This window comes from Lytechinus pictus, chromosome 3 (assembly GCF_037042905.1).
Source record: "Lytechinus pictus isolate F3 Inbred chromosome 3, Lp3.0, whole genome shotgun sequence".
In the NCBI taxonomy this organism is placed as follows: domain Eukaryota; kingdom Metazoa; phylum Echinodermata; class Echinoidea; order Temnopleuroida; family Toxopneustidae; genus Lytechinus; species Lytechinus pictus.
Window position 1 is genome coordinate 10,612,909 of NC_087247.1, and position 25,671 is coordinate 10,638,579.

Here is a 25,671-nt window from a genome sequence, read left to right on the forward strand (position 1 = left end):
TACTTGTATAAACTTTGTACTTATTTTTGTTGGAAATGAGAAAACATGAAAGCTGAAAACTGAAACACATGATAATTACCTTGATGACTGCCTCATCAATCTCTGTTCTAAACTCCATCTCTTCAAATGGCCGACGCCCCTCAGAGACCAGCTCGTAGAGAAGGATGCCAAATGAGTATATATCAACCTAAAAAAAAATGGTCATGAAATACATTTCCCTCTTTACTTTATTTAATATTTTCAAATCCAATTAAGAATATACTTCATTTTAGATAAGTGATACCAAAGTGTATTAGCTACCAATTAGAATGACATTATTTACTACAAGACAATTGGTTTCTAACTCAACATAGCTCAGGAGAATAAGGCATATTGTTTAGATAACTGTTGTGTGTGAAATAAGGTGATGCTTTAAGAATTGAAAGTTAGCTTCTGGCAAATGCACATAGCAACACTTTTTGCAAAACAAACGAGTCAAAGAATTTGCCTTGCAAAATTAAATACCCTTTCTAATAAACTTAAAACAAAGCTAAAATCATGGTAAAACTTGAAACTGAAATGTTTAAGGCGACCGCACACCTTGCGATTGGTCTGCGACTCATTTTTGGAATAAAGCATAGTAGAATTTGATGCTAATATTGAGACTTGGAATATCTTACTGTGTAATATTCAAAATCATCGTAGGAATCCCTATGTTCAAATATGTGACTATGATATAATCCTTCTTAGAATAAAAGCAAATTTAGTATCTAGTTGTAATGACGTCATAGCAGTCGTACGATTGGCTACGATTTGAAACTAATTTGGCCTTTACTCCAAAATAAAGGCTTACAATCTTACAAAATGTTTATATTAGTATTCTTTCAATTAATTTTAACCTCAAATAAACTGTCATGTTCCATTCACATTTTCAGAAAATAAGCAAAATGTGATTTGTTCCATAATCGGATTGCAACAGTCGTAAGGTGTGTGGTGGCATTTAAGAATGAAGAGAGTAGATATACCTCCGTGTTATAGTTGCTAGTACCCCTGATGACCTCTGGAGCTCTGTAGCCTGGGGTTCCTTCCGATGATTTCAGCCCGTAGGGGGTGGCAAACCTAGAGATGCCGTAGTCTGAGATCTTTGCATTTTGCTGCAAGAGAGAGACAGGAGATACATGTACATGTAGATCTTCTACATAAGTTCATATAATGTCCTTTTAAATTTCATCCATTATGGTATCCTTGAAAATCCAAATGTGTACCTCAGTAGCAAGTTTTGACACACTGACGACATGACATAAAGTCAGTAGAAGATACTTGTACATTTTTCAAGAAAGAGCCCAAGTTGTTGTCATGCTGGTGTAAGAACGCCCTTAACACCACACTTTCGCGCACAGCGTATGAGCAAAAATGCCTTTAGCAGCACGCATATAAAGTGAATGACGTAAGGGTGTTCTTGCACCAATTGGACGAAGTGACCTCAGCAGAGGGCTTCAGACTTGAGACAAATAAAGAATTTCAGTCCACACTTCCACAGAATGCAGGGTTTGATCTCGTTTCTTCCAATTTCATACCAGATAAAATGTAACACAGCATCATTCATACTTTGGACAACTTTTTTTCCACACAATTCAAATAATTTGTACTTCATGAGTGGGACAGCTACTGGCATTCCACAGGCATACTGAAAATTGTCGACATGCATGAATGAATGAATGAACAGAAGGCAAGAAAGTACATAACAATATCATTCATGCAATTTTACTTTGATGAGGGCATGTGAAATAGCTTCAGTACGTCCGTGTTTCCCGTTTTTGTTTTGGATTTTTTTTTCCTCACTATACTGGCGAATTGCATATTTTCTTCAATATATAAAACAAAACAAATCGAATCCAGTTAATGCTTTTGCCAATTAAATGTTTATTGTAAGCCTCCAATTTTCGACGAGCCTTCCTTTATCTTCGGGAGTAAATGACAATGATCAGATCAATCATAATTAAAGGGCACATCCTCAGACAGACATTGCTATAACTGGCTGATATATATATATATATATATATATATATATTTGAGATCAAGAGTATGGAGAGGGCCGTAGCAAGGTCAATACCAGTCTTCATCAAGCTTTCGGGCACATGCCCTTCATCAGGAGCTAAACCAATATATAAAATACAATGTACAATATAGGCCTACTAAAGCTTGATGAGGACTGGTATTGACCTTGCTACGGCCCTCTCCATACTCTTGATCTCAAATATAATTATGAAGGAGACCCGTACACGTACATCGCCAAGATTGATCACACTTATATATATAAGCAAATACCCATCACTGTAGAACCGCGCATATCTTCACTCTCTTCAAACGAGGACGCATTCAGAAATGTGGCTACCCCGTACAACGAGGCCCTAAAAGAATAGCGGGCACGACTTCAAGATAAAATACAAGGAGAATAACGAGAAAGAAGGGAAATGGAAAGAAAAAGAGAAACCGCAGTAGGAGTATCACATAATTCAACCCGCCTTATAGTGCAAATGTGAAATCAAACGTGGGGAAAGAATTCCTAACCCATGTCTCCAAGCACTTCCCCGTCGCCCACAAACTGCACCAAATGTTTAATAAAAACAACACGATTAAAGTAAGCTACAGTTGCATGAGGAATATCAACACTGTCATAAAAAAATTTTAAAAAAACGACAGAATCATTAGGAAATACAAGGAAAGCAGTAAGTCGGCCGAAAAATGTAATTGCAATTGCCGACAGAGGGCGGCATGCCAACTTCAGTCCAACTGTCTCCTCAAAGCGGTAGTTTACAAAGCCTCTGTCACGTTAGAGCCAGGGCAAAAAGAATACTACGGATCAACCGGTGGGGCCAATCATAAGAAATCATTCAGCCACGAGAGATATACAAATGAATATTCTTTCAATTCATAGTATTATTTCTTTACAAACTGGTTCATTCATGAATAACTGTTATCATGGTAATATACCACCGTCACTTTTGAATTATTTTATATTGAATCGATCCATTCATTCCCATAATACACGAAATAGGTGTAAATTTCATCCTCCTCTGTGTCGCACAGAGCTAGCCAAATCAACCATTTTTTATCAGGGCCCTATACTGTGGAACAATCTCTCTGTTAACCCTAATTCTCCCGGGGGGGGGGGGGGCCATAATGGCCCCCCCCTCGACAATTTTCGCGATATATCCGCTGCGCAAAATTTTTTGACCTCGCCGCTCACTGACTTTTTACTTTCAAGTCTCGCGCAAATTTTGAGACCAAATTTGTGACGCCCGGATACGCGGTTACGACATTACGCAACATTATGTAATTGCATGTCAGACCCAAAATTGCTCATAAACGTGATTTCATGTACAAATCCAATGCAAATTGTGTATTTAGCCAAAATTCATAAATGTCTCATTATTTCTACTTTTACTGATTGAATTTAATTAATTTTGCCTTGCTTATGATCAGAATTAAGTCTGGAACGATTTCCATTGAAAAAACAATAAAAAACAAAAAGTAAAAAAAACAACGAAATACATAAGAAATTCATAAAACAATAAAATAGATAAGAAATTGATTTCCAAACCGAAGTTTTTTTTAATTGCGGTTGTTAAGAATGCTACAAAGAATATTTTAACCAAAAATTAGCATTCTAGGAGCTTCATTTAGTGAATTAGAGCAAAAAGTATGATTTATGCATAAATTAGCATAATTAATTCATATAAAATAAAATCTCATTATTTTGGAAAATTTTACCATACAGCCTTGTAGATTACATCGCACACAACCAGCATGCAAATTTTTGCGTCGCTCGAGCGATCAGCGGCCGAGATCTTAAGGGGGGGCCATAATGGCCCCCCCCCCCCCCCGGGAATGACAAGAATCAAAATACCCCGGGTGATTGAGGGTTAATCTTCAGACAGCTAAGACATGTAAACTTTTCAACTTTAACTACAAACGACACTTACTTTACACTGACCAACCCCTTTCTCTTGACAAATAATCATAGCCTCTCTGTTTCTTTCCTCCTTCTTTCCTGTCCTGTCTTATGCCATATGAATGTATTTTTATGATTATGTATGTATTATGTTTTATGTATTATGTATGCGCTTATGAATCTTATTTTGGGCCATCCAAACAAGCCTGATGAGCTTTAATTTGGTCCACCACTATTTCAAAATGTATTTTTATATTGCTTTGTATATATTTTAATTTTGTGGAAATAAATGAAAAAATGAAATGAAATGAAACAAAATTCTCGAAGTACATTTGGAAATTAAAAAGTGAGAAAACAGGCTACAAACCCAAATGGGAGGTAGTAAAAAAATCAAACGTAGCTAAAAGGAAGAGTGGCATTTGTAATCTTTGCCTTGAGGAAAATTAACTTCATCTTCACGAACAAACACACACTCAACAAAAGATCAGAGCTCATTACTAAATGCAGGCACTCGGGACCATTCAACAGTGGAAAATGAACCGCAGCCTGAATTCTTTTGCGTCTATATATACATGTATATATATATATATATACACACATATATATATATATATCTTACCAGGGTGCCGAGAGCGAGAGAGAAGATGAGGACATTATCTGGTTTCAGATCCCGATACACTATCCTGTTCTTATGGAGAAAGGCCAATCCCTCAGCAACCTGGCATGAAACAAGAAGAAACGAGAAGATAAATGTACATGTACATGTATCTTGTGATCAATATTGGTTTGGATTAAAAATACAATTCATTGCAGTTACTTCCTTCCTTTTTATATTGATACAACAGAATCTTAATGAAAATACATGTAGAAAAATCATAATATTCATTTTAATTTTTTCAGTTAATATCGAGTGGCCATTAAACATCATCATCCCTATGACAATTATCATAACCATCATCATCTTTTGTTAGGAGATAATTTTTTTCACAAAAAATCCAACTACTGTACTTAACTACACAGCATAAGATGGATAACAGCAATACAAATAATAACAATTATAGTACTACATGTACTACTTCCAATGATAATAATAAAACAATGTAATAATAATAATATCAATAATAATAACATTATTAATAATAATAATAGCAATAATAACAAAAACCACCACCACCACCACTACCACCACCATCATCAATATCATAATCATCACCATCATCATCATCACCATCGTAATCATCATCATCACCATCATCATTGAATATAATACCACAACCACCACCACTACCATCATCATCACTCTATCATCAGTATCATCATCATCATCATCAGCATCATCATCATTATCATCACCACCATCATCATCATCATTATCCTCACCATCAGCATCATCATCATCACCATCATCATTATCACTTATATAATACCACAACCTCCACCACTACCATCGTCTTCTTCATTATCATCATCCTCATCAACATCATCATCACCACCACCATCACCACCACAACTAATACCACAATCAGCATCCTCAACACATCCTCTACCAACACTCTCCCCACCACATCCACCATCATCATCATCATCTCCACCATCACCTCTCTCCATCTCACCTGCATCGCTATACGATGCTGTAGGTTCCTGTTCTTGACCCTTCCGCTGGCTAACAGAGTATTGAGAGATCCCAAAGTAGCCAGCTCCATGACCAGGATCCTGGGGTTCAGGCCTACCCCTTCCATCGAGACCAGGCTCGGATGCTGCAGATGTCTTAGAACGGTAACCTAAAGAACGAGCAACAACGTGCAATCTTGTTCATTTACTTGTATACAAATATTGACTGCTCACGAGGGCGACGGTAAAAATTAATGCCCCAAAATGATCTTGAGACTGAAGGCCTTGTGTTTTTCCCTGATAATGAAGATTGAAAACAGAAGGCCTATAGTCTCAATATAAATGAGGTGTAATGGGGTTTACTACTGCCCAAAAAAAAGTGCCGTCAGTATTTGTTTAATATACATGTATAAGGGCTTTGTGAATGTACAGTGTATAATGGGACATATTTATCTGAGGTGCCTCACTCTCAACCTGTGCATCCGAGAGATTGCATGATCTGTGACGTCGATGATGGACTATTCTATCATTGACATCATGGCATAGCCAATTTTCTTCACGGGCGATTTGTTTCAACATCATAGTTGTTTCAACATCACAGCCAATTTTCTTCATGGGTGATTTGTTTCAACATCTATTTGGCCACATGATGCTATTTGAACCAATCACTATACAGGATTTAAACTACTGGGATATAATGGGAAATATTTATCTGAGGTTGGTCTGGCAATTACCATCTTCCCTTTAGGGACGCAGCCCTGAGGGAAAACGTTATATTGACAGCCCAACTGAGGTGTGTGAATGGGTGATAAGAGCTTAACTTGCATGCATGAATTATGAAAAACACAATCGATTTACCTCCTGACGCAGCAGTCTATGTGGATGACTCTCCCCGCCCTTGCTGAATACCTTGACTGCGACAGACTGCATCAAGACACAAGAAAGACGCAAATAATTCAATTACACAGCTTGACAGCACCCGCCTACATGTACATCAAGCCATTTTACTGGATTTAGAATGAATATGCACAGCAATTATCTACTACATATCAAATCTGCAGTATACTGAATACAAACAATTCTCCATTATTTAAATAGGTCTGCAGTTTATATCCATTATAAAATCAAATTTGAAAAGACTGCAACAGACTTGCCTCATTTTATTTTGTTTCCAAATCAAATGGTGAATACATCTTATATGAGAAATATAATATGACTGAATACAGTGAATTTTTTTTTTTTTTCTAATTTTTTTGGGACAAATGATCAACAAAATTATGCTGACAACCCTAGCAAATGAAGCCACGGGTAGAAAGAATAGTCTAAGGAGGTGTTGCACAAAAAATTGCAATCAATTGAAAATATTCTGTTGTAATTTAACAATTGATACATGCAGATCAATTTAGCTGTAGCGCATCAGGGCCCCATCTTACAAAGAGTTACGATTGATCCAATCAACGTCAACTATATTGAAATCCATCAATGTCATAATTTTTTTCTTCAGAAGAATCGCACAGTGTACTTTGTGAACAAAGAGAAGCACACTAAATCATCCAGAAAACAATGAATGTACAGTATGAATATACATCATATCTAGAAATTAATTTGAATAAACATGCATTTTAGATGTTAATGTTGCTGGCTTTCCATATTTGTGGTTGATCGGATCAATCGGAACTCTTTGTAAGACTGGGCCCAGATTATACTCCTTGATGCAGGAAGCAAATCAGCAATCAATCGCAAAATTCACAATAAATTTTAAGACATATGATTGACTTAGGGACCGAAAATAGACCTGCAATTGATCGCAAGTTTCTTGTGATGCCCCCTAAGACTAAATAATCGTGGATGAAAATAAACACTTCAAGAAACATACTCCATACCTTGTCTCTGTATGTTGCTTTATACACCGAACCAAAGCTTCCATCTCCTAGTAAATTCTCTGACCTAAGGAAAGTATACATGATAGACTCATTCAGATTCTTCATCCATATGATTTTGCACATGTATCTTGTGTTCCATTAAATTTTCCTGTAAAAGTAGTCATGCTATCTTTACACATAACCTATGGAGAGATACGAGTGACTATTTTAAGTGGGCTGAACTCTGATATAATATATATCTCCACCTTGTGCATATTTCTTTCATTTAAAAATGAGTTCCAAATATGAAGTTAATCTAGTGTCATAGCAACCATATTTTGAATGCTACAGATCGTTATACATGTACATTCTATACAACTGCTTGTATTTTTTAACAAATTACACTAACTTCAAATAGTTTTTTTTTTTATAATGTCTGAGAACCTAGACACTGTAGCTCCTAAAACACAACCAGATTATCAACAAGAAAAAAATCATAAATACTACTACAAGTAGTTCTATTATATCATCATGAAATTATATTATCATAAAATGGAATGATATTTTGTCATTTTCTGACCTCTGAATGAAGTTGAGTTTTCTAGGATCAAGAAGAAACTTATCCTCCAAGTCTGCAAGGGTCACATCAGGAGCCTGATAGAGACAAGAAATTTTGATCATTACATCAATCGCTCTATCCACTATTGCACAACTTCAAATCAATACAATCTCTATGACAACTTGATTATCACCAAGTTGGATTGGTCAAATGTTAAACACCTTGACACTGCCATTGTTTATTTGAAATTTTACAGCACTTTCATTAAAAAAATATCTGCATAAAAAGGAAATATACAGCAATGAAAAGAGAAATAGGAATGTTGCCAATTTGAAAACAAAAGCTGATCAAAAAGTGTCACAAATTATACATAGCCCTGAATGGATTTAAAAGGAATGGCACTGCAAACACTAATATTGATGAAATACTGTACATAACGAGGGGAAACTTCTGCTGATTTCAATTGTCAAATATTGGTATTCAAGTACCCCCCCCCCCCTGAAATCATTAAATAAATTATGAATATCTGCAGATAATTTTTTTTAAAGACAAGAATATTGGTACACTAAAATATCGGCTGAAACAGTGTGAAATCAATGACTATCTATAATTACGATTGATTGGACCCATCTCAACTCTCTGAGCCTAGAGGAATACTGTTGTTAACCATTGATATCCATAAGCTGGATGGAGCATGCATGCACAACCTTGGGGCAAAGGAAAAGTAATCCATCACACATTTAACAGTACATGGGACCATACTCCATGCCAGCTCAACCCACACGCAATAGAAAAGAGTGTGCTCTGTTGACCTTTAGGAGTACTTTTAACCCTTTGAACCCGATAGGCTGGAATACCAGCCTACCAGTGAACGCGCAAATACCCGATGGGCCGGAATACCTGCCTGAAGCCATGTGACTTCAAAAACATGGGTTCTAAATGTCAGGTGATCTTTAGAAATTGACGTCATCTTTCTAGTATGCGTATAGATATTTAGTTGATAATTTCAGTCAAGATTGGTATTGAGATTTTGGAAGGCTTTAGCATAAAAAATGGCCAAAATATGCTACTCTACTGTAGTGGCTCGTGTGGCATGTGCGGTGATACATGGTGTAATGCACGGTGAGGCACGTGATGACTACGGGGAAGCTCTTGATAGATCTGACTTTAGTCAAAACAGTGGTTTTGAGCCTAAAACAAACAATTAAGTTGATATTTCTGCTTGTAGACTAGGTCTACAAGTCTACAAGCAGCTTAACAACTTAAGCTCGGCCGGGCCAGGCCGGGTACTAGCAGGGACAAGATGCTGTTGGGGCTCGAATCATGGAAGCATGTGAATGTGGTCAATACTTGCAACTAAATCAGGGTATGGGTCACGTCCGCCCCAAATAATGTAGGGTTCAAAGGGTTAATGGCCTCAAAGGAGAGCGTTGTACTGTACATGTAGCTCTATCCAGCTATTAATATCGATGATGTTAACTCACCAGAATCTGTAGGGGAACCTTCCTAGTTGGATGGTTGGGGCATGTTATGGTATCACTCTTCTCAGAAAGTTCCAACAGATCGCTTAAATCATGAAGATGTGGACGGCCTGGGAAGAGAATTAAAGTAGATGAGTACATAAGTGTAAAGGGGGTGCTGCATTATCTAAAAATAATGACCATGACCAAAGAACATTGAAGATTCAATCAATTCAATCAACTAACAAGTAACTGCAACTATATTTAGTCTATTGCTAACCATGTAAAAAAAAATACAACTTATCGTAATCAACAATTGTAATCATTGATAGTAATGATGAATTGTAATCATTGATCTTAATCAATAATTGTAATCAGATGTAGACATTTATGAACTAAAATCACTTTTTTGGTATCAGAGCATCAAACACAGGAGTGTACTAGAGTCCCAAGTATTCCATTCCATTAAAAAAAATGGAATTCAGGGAAAACATTATACAGTGAAAATCAAAGAAAAATTCAATAAAACTGAGAATAAGTGAAAATTCTGCCCATCAAACCCATTTGCAGAGTTGAGCATGTGTTTGCCAAGCTACATCTGAACATGGAAACTTGTGTTTTTCTAAGATTTTACAATTGCTTTATCATATGTTTAACGAGAAACAACATGAATATGTGATATTAAGAGCACCGGAGAAAACAGAATTTGCATTTTGAAAGCAAAAAACTGGGCTGTTTAGAGTATACTAAGATATATCTCTTTCTTACCTTCACACATTATGCAAGGTACAAGCCTCTGGACCAAGGGTCTCCCTAGTCTAGGATCTAGCTCACATAGACCAGGGAACCATTCCTCTATCAAGTCATCAAGGTGATCACTGACCAGGCCTAGGAGTCTGGGAGGAGATCAAGGGAGACAAGGAGGGTGTTTCTTGAAGCTGTTCGTAAGTTACAAGTGACTTCACGGATGACTGGTGATCCTTTCTTGTGATAAGTAATACACACCAGGGGCCCGTTTCATAAAAAGTTGCAACTGTTGTAACTTTGCCATTATGGTAAGTACCATGGTAACCTTGATTTTGATTGGCTGCTGAGCCATGTTGCCATGGTAGTTGCCATAATGGCAAAGTTACAACAGTTGTGACTCTTTCAGGAAACGGGCACTAGATTTCCACTGGCGTTAATTCAGCTCCTAAGAAAGGGTCACCAGTCGCTCGTAAGGTTGCTCGTGACGTACAAACAGATTTACAAAACACCTACAAGGAAAGAAGTAGATGGGACAATGGTAAGGAATTATGCAAGGAAAATTCCATGAATGTGTTGTCTGACTTCCTCATGATATTTGTCTTTGCTTCTCTTGAGGTCATACAAATAAATGTAATGCTCGCAAATCATCATGGCTTGAGAAGTGAAGTGACGTTAGAATAGAGAACAAGTGGAATGCCTCTGGCCGTCTCACCTGCATCACGCGATTCAATATAGCAGCAGTGCTGATTTTGAAAACTACTATAACTCGCACAAGATGTTCAGTGATACTTGGTTACTCTTATTTCCACGTTTTATGAACTAGACCAATACACTTATAGAGATACATGTATGATGGCAATTCAACAAATACCCCCAACGTGGCCAAAGTTCTTTGACCTTACATGACCTTTGACCTTGATCATGTGACCTGAAACTCGCACAGGATGTTCAGTGATACTTGATTACTATTATGTCCAAGTTTTATGAACTAGACCAACACACTTTTAAATTTATGGCTGTAATTCAACAAATACCCCAATTTGGCCAAAGTTCATTGACCCTAAATGACCTTTGACCTTGATCATGTGACCTGAAACTTGCACAGGATGTTCAGTAATACTTGATTACTATTATGTCCAAGTTTCATGAATCAGATCCATAAACTTTCAAAGTTATGATGGTAATCAACAGATACCCCCAATTCGGCCAAAGTTCATTGACCCTAAATGACCTTTGACCTTGGTCATGTGATGTGAAACTCAAGCAGGATGTTCAGTGATACTTGATTAACCTTATGTATAAGTTTCATGAACTAGGTCCATATATTTTCTAAGTTATGATGACATTTCAAAAACTTAACCTTAGGTTAAGATTTTGATGTTGATTCCCCCAACATGGTCTAAGTTCATTGACCCTAAATGACCTTTGACCTTGGTCATGTGACAAGAAACTCAGGCAGGATGTTCAGTAATACTTGATTAACCTTATGGCCAAGTTTCATGAACTAGGTCCATATACTTTCTAAGTTATGCTGTCATTTCAAAAACTTAACCTCAGGTTAAGATTTGGTGTTGACGCCGCCGCCGCCGTCGTCGCCGTCGGAAAAGCGGCGCCTATAGTCTCACTCTGCTATGCAGGTGAGACAAAAATGGGGGTCAGACGTACAAAAAAGACTGATATCTTTATGGTACATGTATTGCCCCCAAGCCGAATAAGGGGGAATATACTCGAAGAAAAATATACAGTTGTGCTCAAAAGTCTGTGAACTCCTTCATGCTGAGTGATAAATGTAGACAACCACACTACAATGCTTGGCAAACCCAGAGAAACAAACTTTATTGAATGTACAAGTAATGACTTCACAATTACATATCTAAAACATGGCACAACTTGAACACTTTTAATATGATCATTTTCTGGTGGGGTTCACTAACTTTTGAGCACCACTGTACTTGAATGCAGATTATAAACAGAAACAAACTTGTGAATATTCACAACTACATGGCTCACACGCAGACATTTCCGTACTTAGTGCCTCCAACTCTAGGCAGAATTGTGTCAAAGTTATCATTTTGGTAATTTCAATAAAACTCGCTTCAAATATCTGAATACCAGTAGTAGCATTATAATAACTTCTTCCAAAATAACCTGGGTCCCGTAACACAAAGGTTATAGCGATTAATCATACGCTTGATTTTTATGATTGATTGTACATTGTATTCCATGGAATCAATCGTAGAAAAATGTTCTATGATCATTGCTAAGCTTTGTGTTACGGGCCCCTTCAGTTGGTTTCATTCACAATTCATATTTGGGACAAGGGCTCCATTACACAAAGCTCAGCTATTGATCATAGAGCAATTATTTACGATTGATTCTACTGACCACAATACACAAATCAATCATAACATTCAATCATACAATCAGTTTAATTGGTTTGTGTACCTGTACCCTTGCTTCGTCTTGGGAACTGTAATCTTGAGAGTATCCGCTCCTTTCTTCAATGGCTCTATTAAGAAGAAGGCTTCCTAAAAATTAAATATCATAAAAAAACCAACAACAAAAAAAGAGTTAATAACTACCTTCTAGACTTCCATTCAACAACGAATATCCACTCTATAAGGTGCATCAAATTCATTTTCAAATTCAAATCTTATGCTGCTGTTATAGGCTCCTAATTTCGGGGTCCATTTCACAAAGAGTTACGACTGCATGAATGGCAACTTTCCCAATATGGCAACTGCTATCAGCAGCTTCAATATCACAATAAAGGTTTCAATGGTAGTTGTGGCCCAGTGGATTAGTCTTCTGACAATGAAACAGAGGGTCGTGGGTTCGAATCCCAGCCATGGCGTAATTTCCTTCAGCAAAAAATTCATCCACATTGTGCTGCACTCAACCCAGGTGAGGTGAATGGGTACCTGGCAGGAATTTATTCTGTAATCTGTAATCTTAGTAATTACGGCTGCCAAGCTACAGCTGGGGTAATAATATCCAAGTCCTTTGGAAGCGCATAGAGACGTTATTCATTATGTGATATGCGCTATACATGAACTGTATATTATTATTATTATTAGTTGCAATAATGGCATAGTTGTAACTCTTTATGAAATTGGCCCTATACCATACCATATAATTTAAGCCTTTAAGATTTATCAGTCTAATCATATTTATTCATTGCTGTAATTAACATTCCTCACCTCCGACCAGCAGACATATATACCTTCCCTCCAGAACACAGTCTCAGGCTCCTCGTGTGATCTCATGCGAAACTGAGAATTAAACATGCAGAAACAACAAGAGAATATACATGTAACATAGATAATCTAGTATAAATGTACATGTAATTCTCTTAAATTCTGTGGGGTGGGGGAGTAAAAATATTGATCTGGGTTAAGCATTACATGAAAAGAAAAGTAAGGGATTTCACCGACAAACTTGCTCTGAGCCAATCAGATGCAAAGGTCAGTGAAAAATTCTGATTATTTGTTTTATGTAACACTCCCCTAAACCTCCCAAAAATTTAAGAATTAACTCCTTCTCTCACATATTTCATAAATTACTTTCAATTAATTGAAAGTAATTCATCCAAGATAGCTAGATGAAATATACTCAAAATCATGATTTTGAAGGATAATGGAAAAAAAGTTCAAAGTTCCATTTTAATGAATGTACAAAACAAATATCAACAAATGATGTTTGAAGGTTCGCATGGTGGTAATGGTATGGATAATCACAGAAATGGCTTACGGTAAACTGTGGAATGTCCTATAAAGGATTAAGGTAAAAGGGAAATATTAACATGTTGCATTTAATCCATACAGAAATTTACTCTATAATGAATACATGTCAGAACTTTTTTCTATCTACATCCAATCGATACGTTTAAATTTTTGCCGTACATTTGGGGATTATTCTTACTTTTGAACGTACATCAAAGAGACGCTTTCAATTATTGAACTGATTAAATATATTTACAGCTTATACTATTAACAAGTCGCAATCGCATATGAGCATTGGATATATAGATACATAAATACTAAAATACTATGTTAGGTTTTTTAAGAATGGACAGGAAAACTGCTGAATAGCAGCAATGAAATAATACAACAGCATACACTGTACAATAATTTACTAATTCTGACTTGCAAGTTTAGAGAACAATTACAAAAAGCCTTAAGAAAGGATTATTAGTTTTGATTAATGTTAGAAAACCATTAAACAACAATTCCCAAAGCCAGCAGTAAAATGTAAGTTGGTTAGAGCAGAATTGCATATAGTATATAATTAGCATTGCAAATACAATTGTATTTCAGTATTCTGGACCTGCCCCACTATACATTCACACTGCACAATGAAACAAGAATTAGTAGAAAACAATTACACAAAGATTAAAAGCTTTGAAAATCTTTGAAAATAGCCAAAGTCTTGCCTTTATTTAAAAAAGGAGATAAACATTTGTGTACAAACTATCGTCCAGTTTCACTTTTATCTATTTTCTCAAAGGTATTTGAAAAATTAGTTTATAACAAACTAATGTCCTTCATAAACAAACATACAGTAATATATTATACAATAAACAATTTGGATTTCGATCCGGACATTCTACATGCATGGCTCTGTTGGAATTTATTGAAAATCTCAATACTGCATTTGAAAACAAAAACATTGGATTAGGTATATTTCTGGACTTGTCAAAAGCTTTTGACTCAATAAATCACAAAATTCTATTATATAAACTTCATCATTATGGTATAAGAGGTACTTTTTTAGAATGGTTTAAGAGTTATTTGAGTAACAGACAACAGTTTGTATCCATCAATGGTATAAATTCTCCATTACTGCAAATAAACACAGGTGTGCCGCAAGGTTCAATCCTCGGCCCCTTGTTATTTTTATTATATATCAATGATGTCCAATATGTTAGTCACCAACTGTGCCCTATTATTTTTGCAGATGATACAAGTTTTTTTTTGTCAGGTAAAAGTATTGTTGATTTAAATTCTATCCTGAATGTAGAAATACCTACATGTAGGATCGAAGAGTGGTTTCTTGTAAATAAGTTGGTTATTAACTCTTCTAAGACAAATTATATGATATTCAAAACAAAAAATAAGAAACTTTTTGACAATCTTAGTGATATCTACTTAAACGATAAAAACATATTACAAGTTTCTACAATTAATTTTCTTGGAATCACTCTTGATGAAAACCTGTCATGGTCTTCTCATGTAAATGTAATTTTACAAAAAATATCTTGTGCTATTGGTGTTATATTTAGAATAAGACATTTCATACCACGTCAAATTCTATTATACATTTATAATGCAACCATTTTACCACATTTATCTTACTGCACAATGACTTGGGGTAGCTGTGCTCAAACACATTTAAACAGAGTCTTTGTCTTACAGAAGAGAGCATTAAGAGCAATTAATAACTCCAACCCTAGAACACCATCTGGACCTTTATTCTATAAGTTTAAAGTTCTTAAAATATTTGATATTTACAATTTACAAATAGCATCTTTTATGTACATGTTTGAGCACCAGTTGCTTCCTCCTATATTCACAAAATACTTTAAATTGACTTCAAATGTCCATTCATATTCAACAAGACAATCCAGTGATTTATATTTACCTTTGTTGAATTATGAATCTTCTAGAAATTCTGTAAAATATGCTGGAGTTATTTTATGGAACAAAATACCTAAAGAAATAAAAAGATGCCAATCTCTTGCCTCTTTCAAAAACAGATATAAAAAAATTCCTTATTGATGCCTATAAATAAATTTGAAAATAAGTTGTATTGCCTTATATCATCCACCCATATAATTATGTTTACAGTACTTTCTCTCTCTCTTCTATGATTATTATGATTATATTATGGTCTCGGAAGCCCAGCCTTAGAAAGGCCATTGGCCTATGCTGGCTCCCTCATATTCTCATTTATTCTCTTGTTAAATGTATTTCTATTTTTTGTATCTTTATTTGTATATAGTGTATTCTTTGATTTGTATGTTGTATGTTTTTTAATGAGAATTTGGAATAAATAAATGAAATAAAAATGAAATAAATAAAACCCATTCGAAAATTACTAATTAAAATATAGCACACATTTTCCATAGATCCAGCCAGCATACATGTATAGGCAGGCTGAATCTACTACAGGCTAATAGCATTAGTATTTTTTTATGAAAACACACACTCCGATGAGTGCATGTCGAATGTCTTCAGTATGTCTGTTTTAATGCTATTTTAAGACTATAAAAAAGGGAATTTTCAAGTTTAATTGTGAATTACAGTATCAGCCTACTGTATGTAAGCACTGAACAGTTGAATGTTTATTACTCTATTTTCAAAATCTCTGTTTTAATTTGATTTCCTCACTTGTCAGCTAATTAATAGAAAAGTTTATTCTACAATCAAAACTTATCTCACTCGACTTTAGTGATTGTGTTTAAAATCCAAACACGACTAAGAGCAATAATCCGAATAGAAAGTCTTTACGATCAAGTTTAATTCTTAGCTTACATGTACATGTAGATCTATTGTGTTCTGATGTCATACAAGTAAACCAAATATTATGAAATGATGAAGTTTCCCAGCTTGGAAAAGGGCCTCAAACTAATAAACCAATGATGAAAGCTCCAACAGTGATGGTGGCACTCCAATATTGGAACTTGTGTTTGATTTATGTAAAGGTTGTGATTACAACCTTTACCAGCAGTTTTTGCAACCGGGCCCCAGATAACTAACCCTGTTGGTAGGATGTGACAGATCCCTGGGTGTGCAGAACAGGCATGTTCCATGTAGGAATGGTTTCTTTTTTTTTTTAAGATGCGATTAATCACAATTTTTTTTTGCAACAGGGCCCCAGGTAGTTAACCTGTTGGTAGGATGTGACAGATCCCTTTACAGTATACCAGACAGACACTTGCCATATACCAATGATTTTTATTTTAAGTTGCGATTAATCACAGCAGTTTTTTCAACAGGGCCCCAGATAGCTAACCTGTTGGTGGGATGTGACAGATGATCCCTGGGTGTTCAGAACAGGCATGTGCCATATAGGAATGATTTCTCTTTTTTGCGATTAATCACAGCAGACTTTGCAACAGGGCTCCAGACAGCTAACCTGCCGCTGGGATGTCGTGGATCCCTGAGTTTCAGAACAGGCATGTGCCATACAGGAATTATTCTTTTTTTCAGTTGTGATTAATCACATCATTTTTTGCAACAGGGCCCTACATAGCTAACCTGTTGGTGAGATGTGACAGATCCCTGGGTGTTCAAGACAGGCATGTGCCATATAGGAATGATTTCTCTTTTTTTGCGATTAATCACAACAGACTTTGCAACAGGGCTCCAGACAGCTAACCTGCCGCTGGGATGTCGTGGATCCCTGAGTTTCAGAACAGACATGTGCCATACAGGAATTATTTCTATTTTAAATTTAAGTTGTGATTAATCACATCATTTTTTGCAACAGGGCCCTACATACATGTAAGCTAACCTGTTGGTGAGATGTGACAGATCCCTGTGTGTTCAAGACAGGCATGTGCCAAATGGGAATGGTCTCCGCATGATCCTCCTCCTAGCGGTTAGAAGAATAAAGCAGTTAGTGATATGGTTGGAGAGCAAGAAAGGCTCTAAAGGCATGCAGGAAATGTTAGCATGAATGATAATTATTAGAGAGAGTATAGAATGTAAGTCAGACTTGGATCATTTGCATATTCTACAAAACAGACAGAATTTACTATTGGGTGGACTAGTAGAGGAAGAAAATAAGTTTTGGGATTTCTTTTAAACGATAAAATGGATGACAGATTCACTCCTAAGATTGTTTTTCAATCAAGAATCCAAAGAAAGTTCATTCAGGGGGCCGTTTCATAAAGCTGTTTGTAAGTTAAGAGCGTCTTTAAGACCGACTGGTGATCTTTTCTTGTGGTAAATATGTTCATTGGTGATTACTTAGCACGTAAGAAATGTTCACCAGTCGTTCTTAAAGTCGCTCTTAACTTACGAACAGCTTTATGAAACACCCACCAGGAGTGGTGAAGCTCATATTATGCAAGAAGTACCCTTGCACATATAACAGAATAAAGGAAAAAAACAAAGGGTTTGAATTCTATGCTAAAATGGGGAAAATAGCAGGTACTAAAAAGGGGAAGAAAAGCTAAAAAGAATGTGAATTCTATTTTTTTTTAAATTCCTCTGTCAAAAATCTATCAAAAAGGCACACAAACTGAGTTAGCCCATTAATTGATTCACAGCAAATATATCACAACACTTCAAAAATGTAAATTTCTTGAAAACTTGAAAGCAACTGATCGTCTGAATAAAATACTATCAACTGGATCTTTTATTATTGAATAGATATATGAATTTAATCAGAGCAATAAAAAAATACTTGGTGTGATCAAAATTGAAATATTATCACAGTTTTTACTTTATTTATTTTTTACATTCATTTATTATTCTTTTTATTTGATTATTATTTTTTCATTTATTCATTCTTCTAGGTTTTTCATAATTTATTTATTTGATTTATATATATTTATTCATATATTTACTGCTTTCTGAAGAATTGAGGGAACTATATTCAAACCCTAAAGCTTTCATCAAAATGAACCTAACAACTTTCACAACTTCTTCTAGATAAATAATTTCTTCTAGATATCAATCTTTCTCTTCATACAAGCAGCAGTATACCCATGAATATTTGAATTGCATTTTTTTTTCAGAGAGCTTCATATGATTTGGTAGATACCGAGTCTTATTACATTATTATAGTCATTTTTATATAAATCATAAGAATATCATTCTCATTATCGCTATTCATATACTTATCAATTTTATCATGAACACTTTTACAATCATTATCAATATCATGGCCATTCTATAATTATTTGGTTATAATTATAAATATCATTATGATCAGTATTATTATCGAATTAATATCATTATCATTTAGCAATTGTTTGGTAATAAACAAAGTGATGAATTACCACTATGATCACTATCATTATCTTAATCTATTCAATTAAAGGTCAAGTCCATCCCAGAAAAATGGAGATTTGAATAAATAGAGAAAATTTAAAAGAACGCTGAAAATTTCATCAAAATCGGATGTAAAATAAGAAAGTTATGACATTTTAAATTTTCATTTATTTTTCACAAAACAGTGATATCCACAACTCAGTGACATGCAAATGAGACAGTTGATGATGCCCCTCACTCACTATTTCTTTTGTTTTTTATTGTTTGAATTATACAATATTTCATTTTTTTTTACAGATTTGACAATAAGGATCATCTTGACTGAACCATACATGTATATATTAAACATTGCTAATTCCACACACTCAGGGAGGAATTAATATTTGTTTCACTTGACAATGGGGAGAAACTTAGAATATTTCATATTTCACATACATGAAATAAAATACAAAGAAATAGTGGGTGGACGACGTCATCAGTCTCCTCATTTGCATACCGACCAGGATGAGCATAAAACTATTTTGTGAAATTAAGCAAAATTTTAAAATGTCATAACTTTCTTATTTTACATCCGATTATGATGAAATTTTAAGTGTTATTGTTTGTTGGATTTTTCTCTTTTTATTCAAATCAACTTTTTGTTGTCGTGGAATTGTCCTTTAACAATGATATTATTGATTATCACCAGACGATCGGGTTTGCTTTCAAGTTTTAAGTAAAATGTCTCACTCCGTTCATCATGTGTTTTGAGAAGAGTAAAAGACGTAGGACCATCCTTGACCACAGGCCGAGAGGGATGTACGGCATGTCATAGTAGCGCAGAAGAACATCTGTTTCAGAAATCACAAAGTATGTAATAAAAACCAAGGAACTATAAATATACATATACGTTGATATGTGTTTTTGTACAAATCATATTACTAATATTATTTCAATCTCAAGTTTTAATGATTTAAAACTGTTATTGATCAGAGAATTTTCTTTATTTCAAAATCTGAAGAAAATCACAAACATTGGGAAACAAAATGAATTGTTATTTCACATTTTGTATAAATGATACATGTATTTCTTTTACCAAATGAGAAATATTATAATGAATCCACACATTTATATGTACATTATTTATGCCAGATAATGCTGATAATATTAAACTTTTTATTTAAAATGGTTCAGATATTTCTTCCTCTCTTCATATCAATTCTCACATTAATGTTAAAATCCATTTTTAAGAAAATATAATGATGAATTCAAATGAAACGGCCAAACACACCAGAAACATAAAAATATAACAAAAAGACCACTTCCAAAAATCATATCATGATGTATTGATTTCATTGCCATTTTCATTCTTCAATATCACCACACCATCTATAGATTTACCGCAATCATGACATCACAACAAGATTCCCTCTATCCTGAAAGAAATAACGTATGATACTGAAAATGAACCCCCCTCTATTATTACATGCAGGAATATCAAATCACATTGATTGTGTCAAGTCAATGCCATTTACTGGTGAAACAAAAAAGATGTAATTGAGGAGAGGAGAGAGTTTATTGAATACTTCCCAAAAAAAAAGGGGGAAAAGAGGATCGCTTAGAAAGTGAAGTACATACATGTAAATACTAAAGTAAATTTTAATTCACATTGCTCCATTCCCAAAACAAGTAAAAACAAAAACAAAAAAACATGTTTACAGAAGTTTCATGCATATCATGCATCATGCTGAAGTTAGCGATCAAATATATAAAATAAAATTATCGACAAATTTGAAACCTTGTTAAAAGAAGCAACATAGCACATGGTTTAGGCCATTTAGTTTGCATAACATCATGAACACACATCAAGTACAATACCTTTGCAAGACAAGCATGCAAACGCAACTTGTTATCTGAATAAACGGGTTATAATGATGGTTTAATCACGTTTAACCACTTGAGATTACAAAAAAAGAAGTTAGTAAATTTAAACGAGAATTTGGGGTTTTCGGTTCTCACTCTTGGCGTTCTCGGCAACATATACTTGGTGTATAGAAGCAGACTGTGATTCAGTCTCATCCATAGGTCCATAGGGATATAGTGCATGGAATAAAGACGCACCAAAATATCTAGGGGGGAAGTTTCATAAAGACAGAAGAAAAAAAAGGGATCACATAACAAAGTACACAAGGATTACAGAAGGCTCAAGAACAAAATAGTAAGAGAAAAGGCATAAAAAAGAAGCTACATATACCATACTGATAAAATGAATGCATCTCTTCACTAAAATGATCATTCACATTCACATTTGCATTCACATTTGCATTCACATTCAAATCTATTCTAAATTCAATCGATGAACTCGACCTGTCAGCCAGCCAGGCAGGTATGGTAGTCAAATATGAAGTAAATCTATCCGCACATCAAATTGTCCACCCCTCTAAATGACAAATTACAAAGTTAACCCAAATAAATATGGATTACCAATCCACCTCTTTGACAACAAATTTACACATTCAAGTCGCATTCTGCAAGTAGATCTGAAAAAATGACAAACTGGAACAAACTGATCTACCAACCAATCCTATTCATGTACATCCATCCCTCATACTGACCAATCACATACGGTACACTTATACTAATAATAATAATAATATAGGGTATTGATATTGCGCACATACATGTATCCACCTTGTCAGGTGCTCAAGGCGCTCCTATATTACCTGGCTAAGCTAGGCGTTCATAGCGCACACAGCTTTTTAAGGAATTACTTCCTACCGGTACCCATTTACCTCACCTGGGTTGAGTGCAGCACACTGTGGATCAGTTTCTTGCTGAAGGAAATTACGCCATGGCTGGGATTCGAACCCACGACCCTCTGTTTCACAGTCCGAAGACTAATCCACTGGGCCACAACGCTCCACATCGCTTATCCATCCTTGCCGTTTCAAACTTCATCCATCGATATCATCAACCAACCAATGACAGAAATCCATTGTTCAAACTGACCAATTACAACCACTTATCCTTCCGTGCCTGTTTCATACCTTCAGATCCATCAGTCTAATCATCCTACCAATCACAGACACCCATCCCTCAAACTGACCAATCACAACCATTTATACATCCAACCCTGTTCAAACACATCAGTCGTATCAACCAATCCCTGAAACTGACCAATCACAACCACTTATCCATCCAGGGGGCTGTTTCATGAAGCTGTTCATAAGTTAAGAGCGACTTTAAGAACGACTGGTGAACCTTTTTTACATGCTAAACCATCGCCGATGAATATACCATTTACCATATGAAAGGTTCACCAGTTGTTCTTAGAGTTGCTCTTAACTTTATACGAACAGCTTTATGAAACACCCACCAGGCCTGTTTCCAACCTTCATCCGTCAGATTTATCAACCAACCAATCACAGTCATCCATCCTTTAAACTGACCAACCACAGCCACTTATCCATCCCAGCTTGTTCAAACTTACCTTGCCTGGCATCTGATATCGGTAGTGCTATGTTTGGTTTCTGAATGGGAACCTTGCAGCCTTCAACCATGAGATTGATCAACCAACCAATCACAGACATCCATCCTTCAAACTGACCAATCACAAACCTTTATTATTCATCAGTCCCACATGTATGAAAATTAACCTTGCCTGGCATCTGATATTGGTAGTGCTATATTTGGTTTCTGGATGGGAACCTTGAAACCTTCATCCATTAGATTGATAAATCAACCAACCAATCACAGACATTCTTCCCTCAAACTGACCAATCACAACCACTAATCCATCCCAGCTTGTTCAAACTTACCTTGCCTGGCATCTGATATCGGTAGTGCTATATTTGGTTTCTGGATGGGAACCTTGCAGGGTAAGAGTATCTTATCATCACTCACCGGCAGAGACACCTCAAACCTAAAACATCAAATAAAACAATCTCAGATCCAAAATATCGAATAAAACAGATTATTATTATTTTCTGAAATTCGGTTTAACCCTACATGTAAATGGTGAAGGGGGAGGGGGCTTACCTACCCCCCCCCCTCATGCTAAATCAGCTACGCAATTTTTAAAAAGCCCAGGCTATATCGGGTTAAATTAGGCCATGATCTAACATAAATTATGAGGAGCCAAAATCATCATTGTTAAAATTACATGTTTTTTATGATCTATGTGCTCTTTCATCATGTTATAATAGAGATGAAAATTGATTCAGTTATCATGATTTGATTAACAAATGAGATGACAATCTGAATCTGTAATGCTGGACCTATTTCATTTCATTTATTTCCATTTCCAACAATCACATTTTTTTTCGTACAATAATCATTATAATACAGAACATAGCATTTATAACGTACAAAAATTATGGTTACGATTATCATTCTAGCAGGTTGGAAATGGAGGAGGCTGCTAAAAGCGGAGCTTGTAGGGTGCAGCCTCCTAATAAAAATATTCTTGTAAATAGTTTTTTTTTTTAACACACACAAAATGACAACTTGAGCATGAAACCAGTAAAAAATAAAATAAATTGGGGGAAAAGAATGCAATAGAAATAGAAAATGGTAAAGAGAGAGATAAAAGGTCTCTATAATATAATGACCAGGGTAATGATATATCTCTATAAAAGCAATTAGAAATGCCATTCTGATGTATTCAGAACTACATAAAATATATAATGCATAAAAAAATAATAATATATTACTATTATTATGATTACTATTATTATCATAAGATACAAACATTCTCTTTAAAAGATTGTAATATTGAATTCTATGTAATTATGTATATATGTCACTATCTTATCTACTATTTATTACTTGAACCACACATTTAACTGTAATTTGCACCATTGATTTTGTATCTGTAACCATTGCGATTCAGTCTTTCGACTGCGAGGATAGACATAATCAATAAAAACCTTCAATCAAATCAAATCACTTAATCAAATAAACCAATCATTACTATTAAAAGAGACATGAAAATGACTCACCTTTCTAATAATTTGAGATATTGAGGAATGAGTTCCTTGGGTATATCTCCATCATTGAACAGCAATGAAATGTCTTTCACTTTCATGATCTGATAGCAAGAAAAATAAAATAGAACAGTGTCAAGACTTGATGATTTGATCCAAAGGCAAGAACTCGGAGAAGGGGAGGTTTATCCTGGCATGAAGTTTGGGTTCAATAAAAGCAGAAAAATAATTAGTGCTGAAAATTTGGGATAAAGCCAAAGATCTGGGGAGCATTTCAAGAAAGTTGTCAGCACTCACAAGTTGGTTTTCTCTGACAGTTACCGTAGTAACAGTCAGAGGCAAGTGCCTCACAGCCAATCAAAACCAAGGATTTCACTGAAATTGTCAGCACCGACAATTTAGTCAGTGCTGACAACTTTCAATAAACACAGCAGACTTCTAGATTGTTAAAGTTTTTATTTCATAATTTCACATAAGAGCAGATCCCTCATTGGTCATGTGCTATACACGTACCAACAACAAACAAGAAATTTTATCCCACAAGAAAGAAAAAAAATTGAAAAATATTTACCCCTTCTTTGCTGACGAGTGGATTGATCTCCCTGACGGTGATGACCCGAGCCATGACCTTACATAGCCACTGAGGCTCGATGAAGTAGACGTTCCTTAGCTGCTGGGAGGGGTCATCGTAGTGGAGCAGGACGCCGGTCTCGTGGAGGAACCTTACCGCCTGTACACAGAAACGAGAATGAAATATTGGATGAGGATGGGTGAGGGTCGGATGCACTACATGTATGTTGGCAATACAGATAAGAAAAGAAATTTGATTGAAGATTTTACATAAGATTAAATTATTCATGACTCTTGATGATGATAATGGTGATGATGATGATGGTGATGATGATGATGATGATGATAATGATGATGATTGATGATGATGGTGGTGGTGATGATGGTGATGATGATGATGAAGATGATGATGAGGATGATGGTGATGATGATGATGGTGGTGGTGGTGATGGTGATGATGATGATGAAGATGATGATGAGGATGATGGTGATGATGATGATGGTGGTGGTGATGATGGTGATGATGATGATGATGAAGATGATGATGATGATTGATGATGATGGTGGTGGTGATGATGGTGATGATGATGATGAAGATGATGATGAGGATGATGGTGATGATGATGATGATGAGGATGATGATGATGACGCAGATTGTGGTGATGATCATGATAATGATGATGATGATTGTGATGATAGTGATGATGAAGAGGATGAGCATAATGATATTGTTGATGAGGATGATAACAAAATTGGTGATGATGACAACAGATGATGGTTATTGTGATAATTATAATGATTATGACATTGCTGCTGAAAAACAAAACATGATAATAGAAGGAACAAGACAGAGAGAGTAAGCGAAAGAACAGAGTAAAACGGCCAAGAATATGGAACAACTATAAATCTCTGGACCCGTCTAGGGTCCCGTTGTATAAATCTCACCATTATGGTAACTTTGC

The 25,671-nt window shown here is 35.4% G+C and overlaps 1 protein-coding gene across 8 annotated transcripts in view; it reads right to left on the reverse strand.

The window, feature by feature from the left end:
- LOC129257844 (leucine-rich repeat serine/threonine-protein kinase 2-like) overlaps nucleotides 1-25,671 on the reverse strand; it is a 126,747-nt gene that overhangs the window by 20,901 nt on the left and 80,175 nt on the right. For 5 of the 8 annotated variants that reach the window (XM_064096361.1, XM_064096360.1, XM_064096357.1 and 2 more), the window contains 15 exons: nucleotides 24,711-24,869; nucleotides 24,155-24,243; nucleotides 22,973-23,076; nucleotides 21,174-21,283; nucleotides 13,374-13,445; nucleotides 12,619-12,701; nucleotides 10,195-10,322; nucleotides 9,451-9,557; nucleotides 7,988-8,061; nucleotides 7,429-7,492; nucleotides 6,404-6,469; nucleotides 5,548-5,715; nucleotides 4,554-4,652; nucleotides 1,005-1,133; nucleotides 80-187 (listed from right to left, as the gene is read on the reverse strand). In XM_064096361.1, the coding sequence (XP_063952431.1) occupies nucleotides 80-187; nucleotides 1,005-1,133; nucleotides 4,554-4,652; nucleotides 5,548-5,715; nucleotides 6,404-6,469; nucleotides 7,429-7,492; nucleotides 7,988-8,061; nucleotides 9,451-9,557; nucleotides 10,195-10,322; nucleotides 12,619-12,701; nucleotides 13,374-13,445; nucleotides 21,174-21,283; nucleotides 22,973-23,076; nucleotides 24,155-24,243; nucleotides 24,711-24,869 (1,560 nt within the window). Of the gene's footprint in view, nucleotides 1-79; nucleotides 188-1,004; nucleotides 1,134-4,553; nucleotides 4,653-5,547; nucleotides 5,716-6,403; nucleotides 6,470-7,428; nucleotides 7,493-7,987; nucleotides 8,062-9,450; nucleotides 9,558-10,194; nucleotides 10,323-12,618; nucleotides 12,702-13,373; nucleotides 13,446-17,688; nucleotides 17,770-19,904; nucleotides 20,006-21,173; nucleotides 21,284-22,972; nucleotides 23,077-24,154; nucleotides 24,244-24,710; nucleotides 24,870-25,671 lie in introns of all 8 variants that reach the window. The other 3 variants (XM_064096353.1, XM_064096354.1, XM_064096359.1) reach the window with 2 other exon arrangements.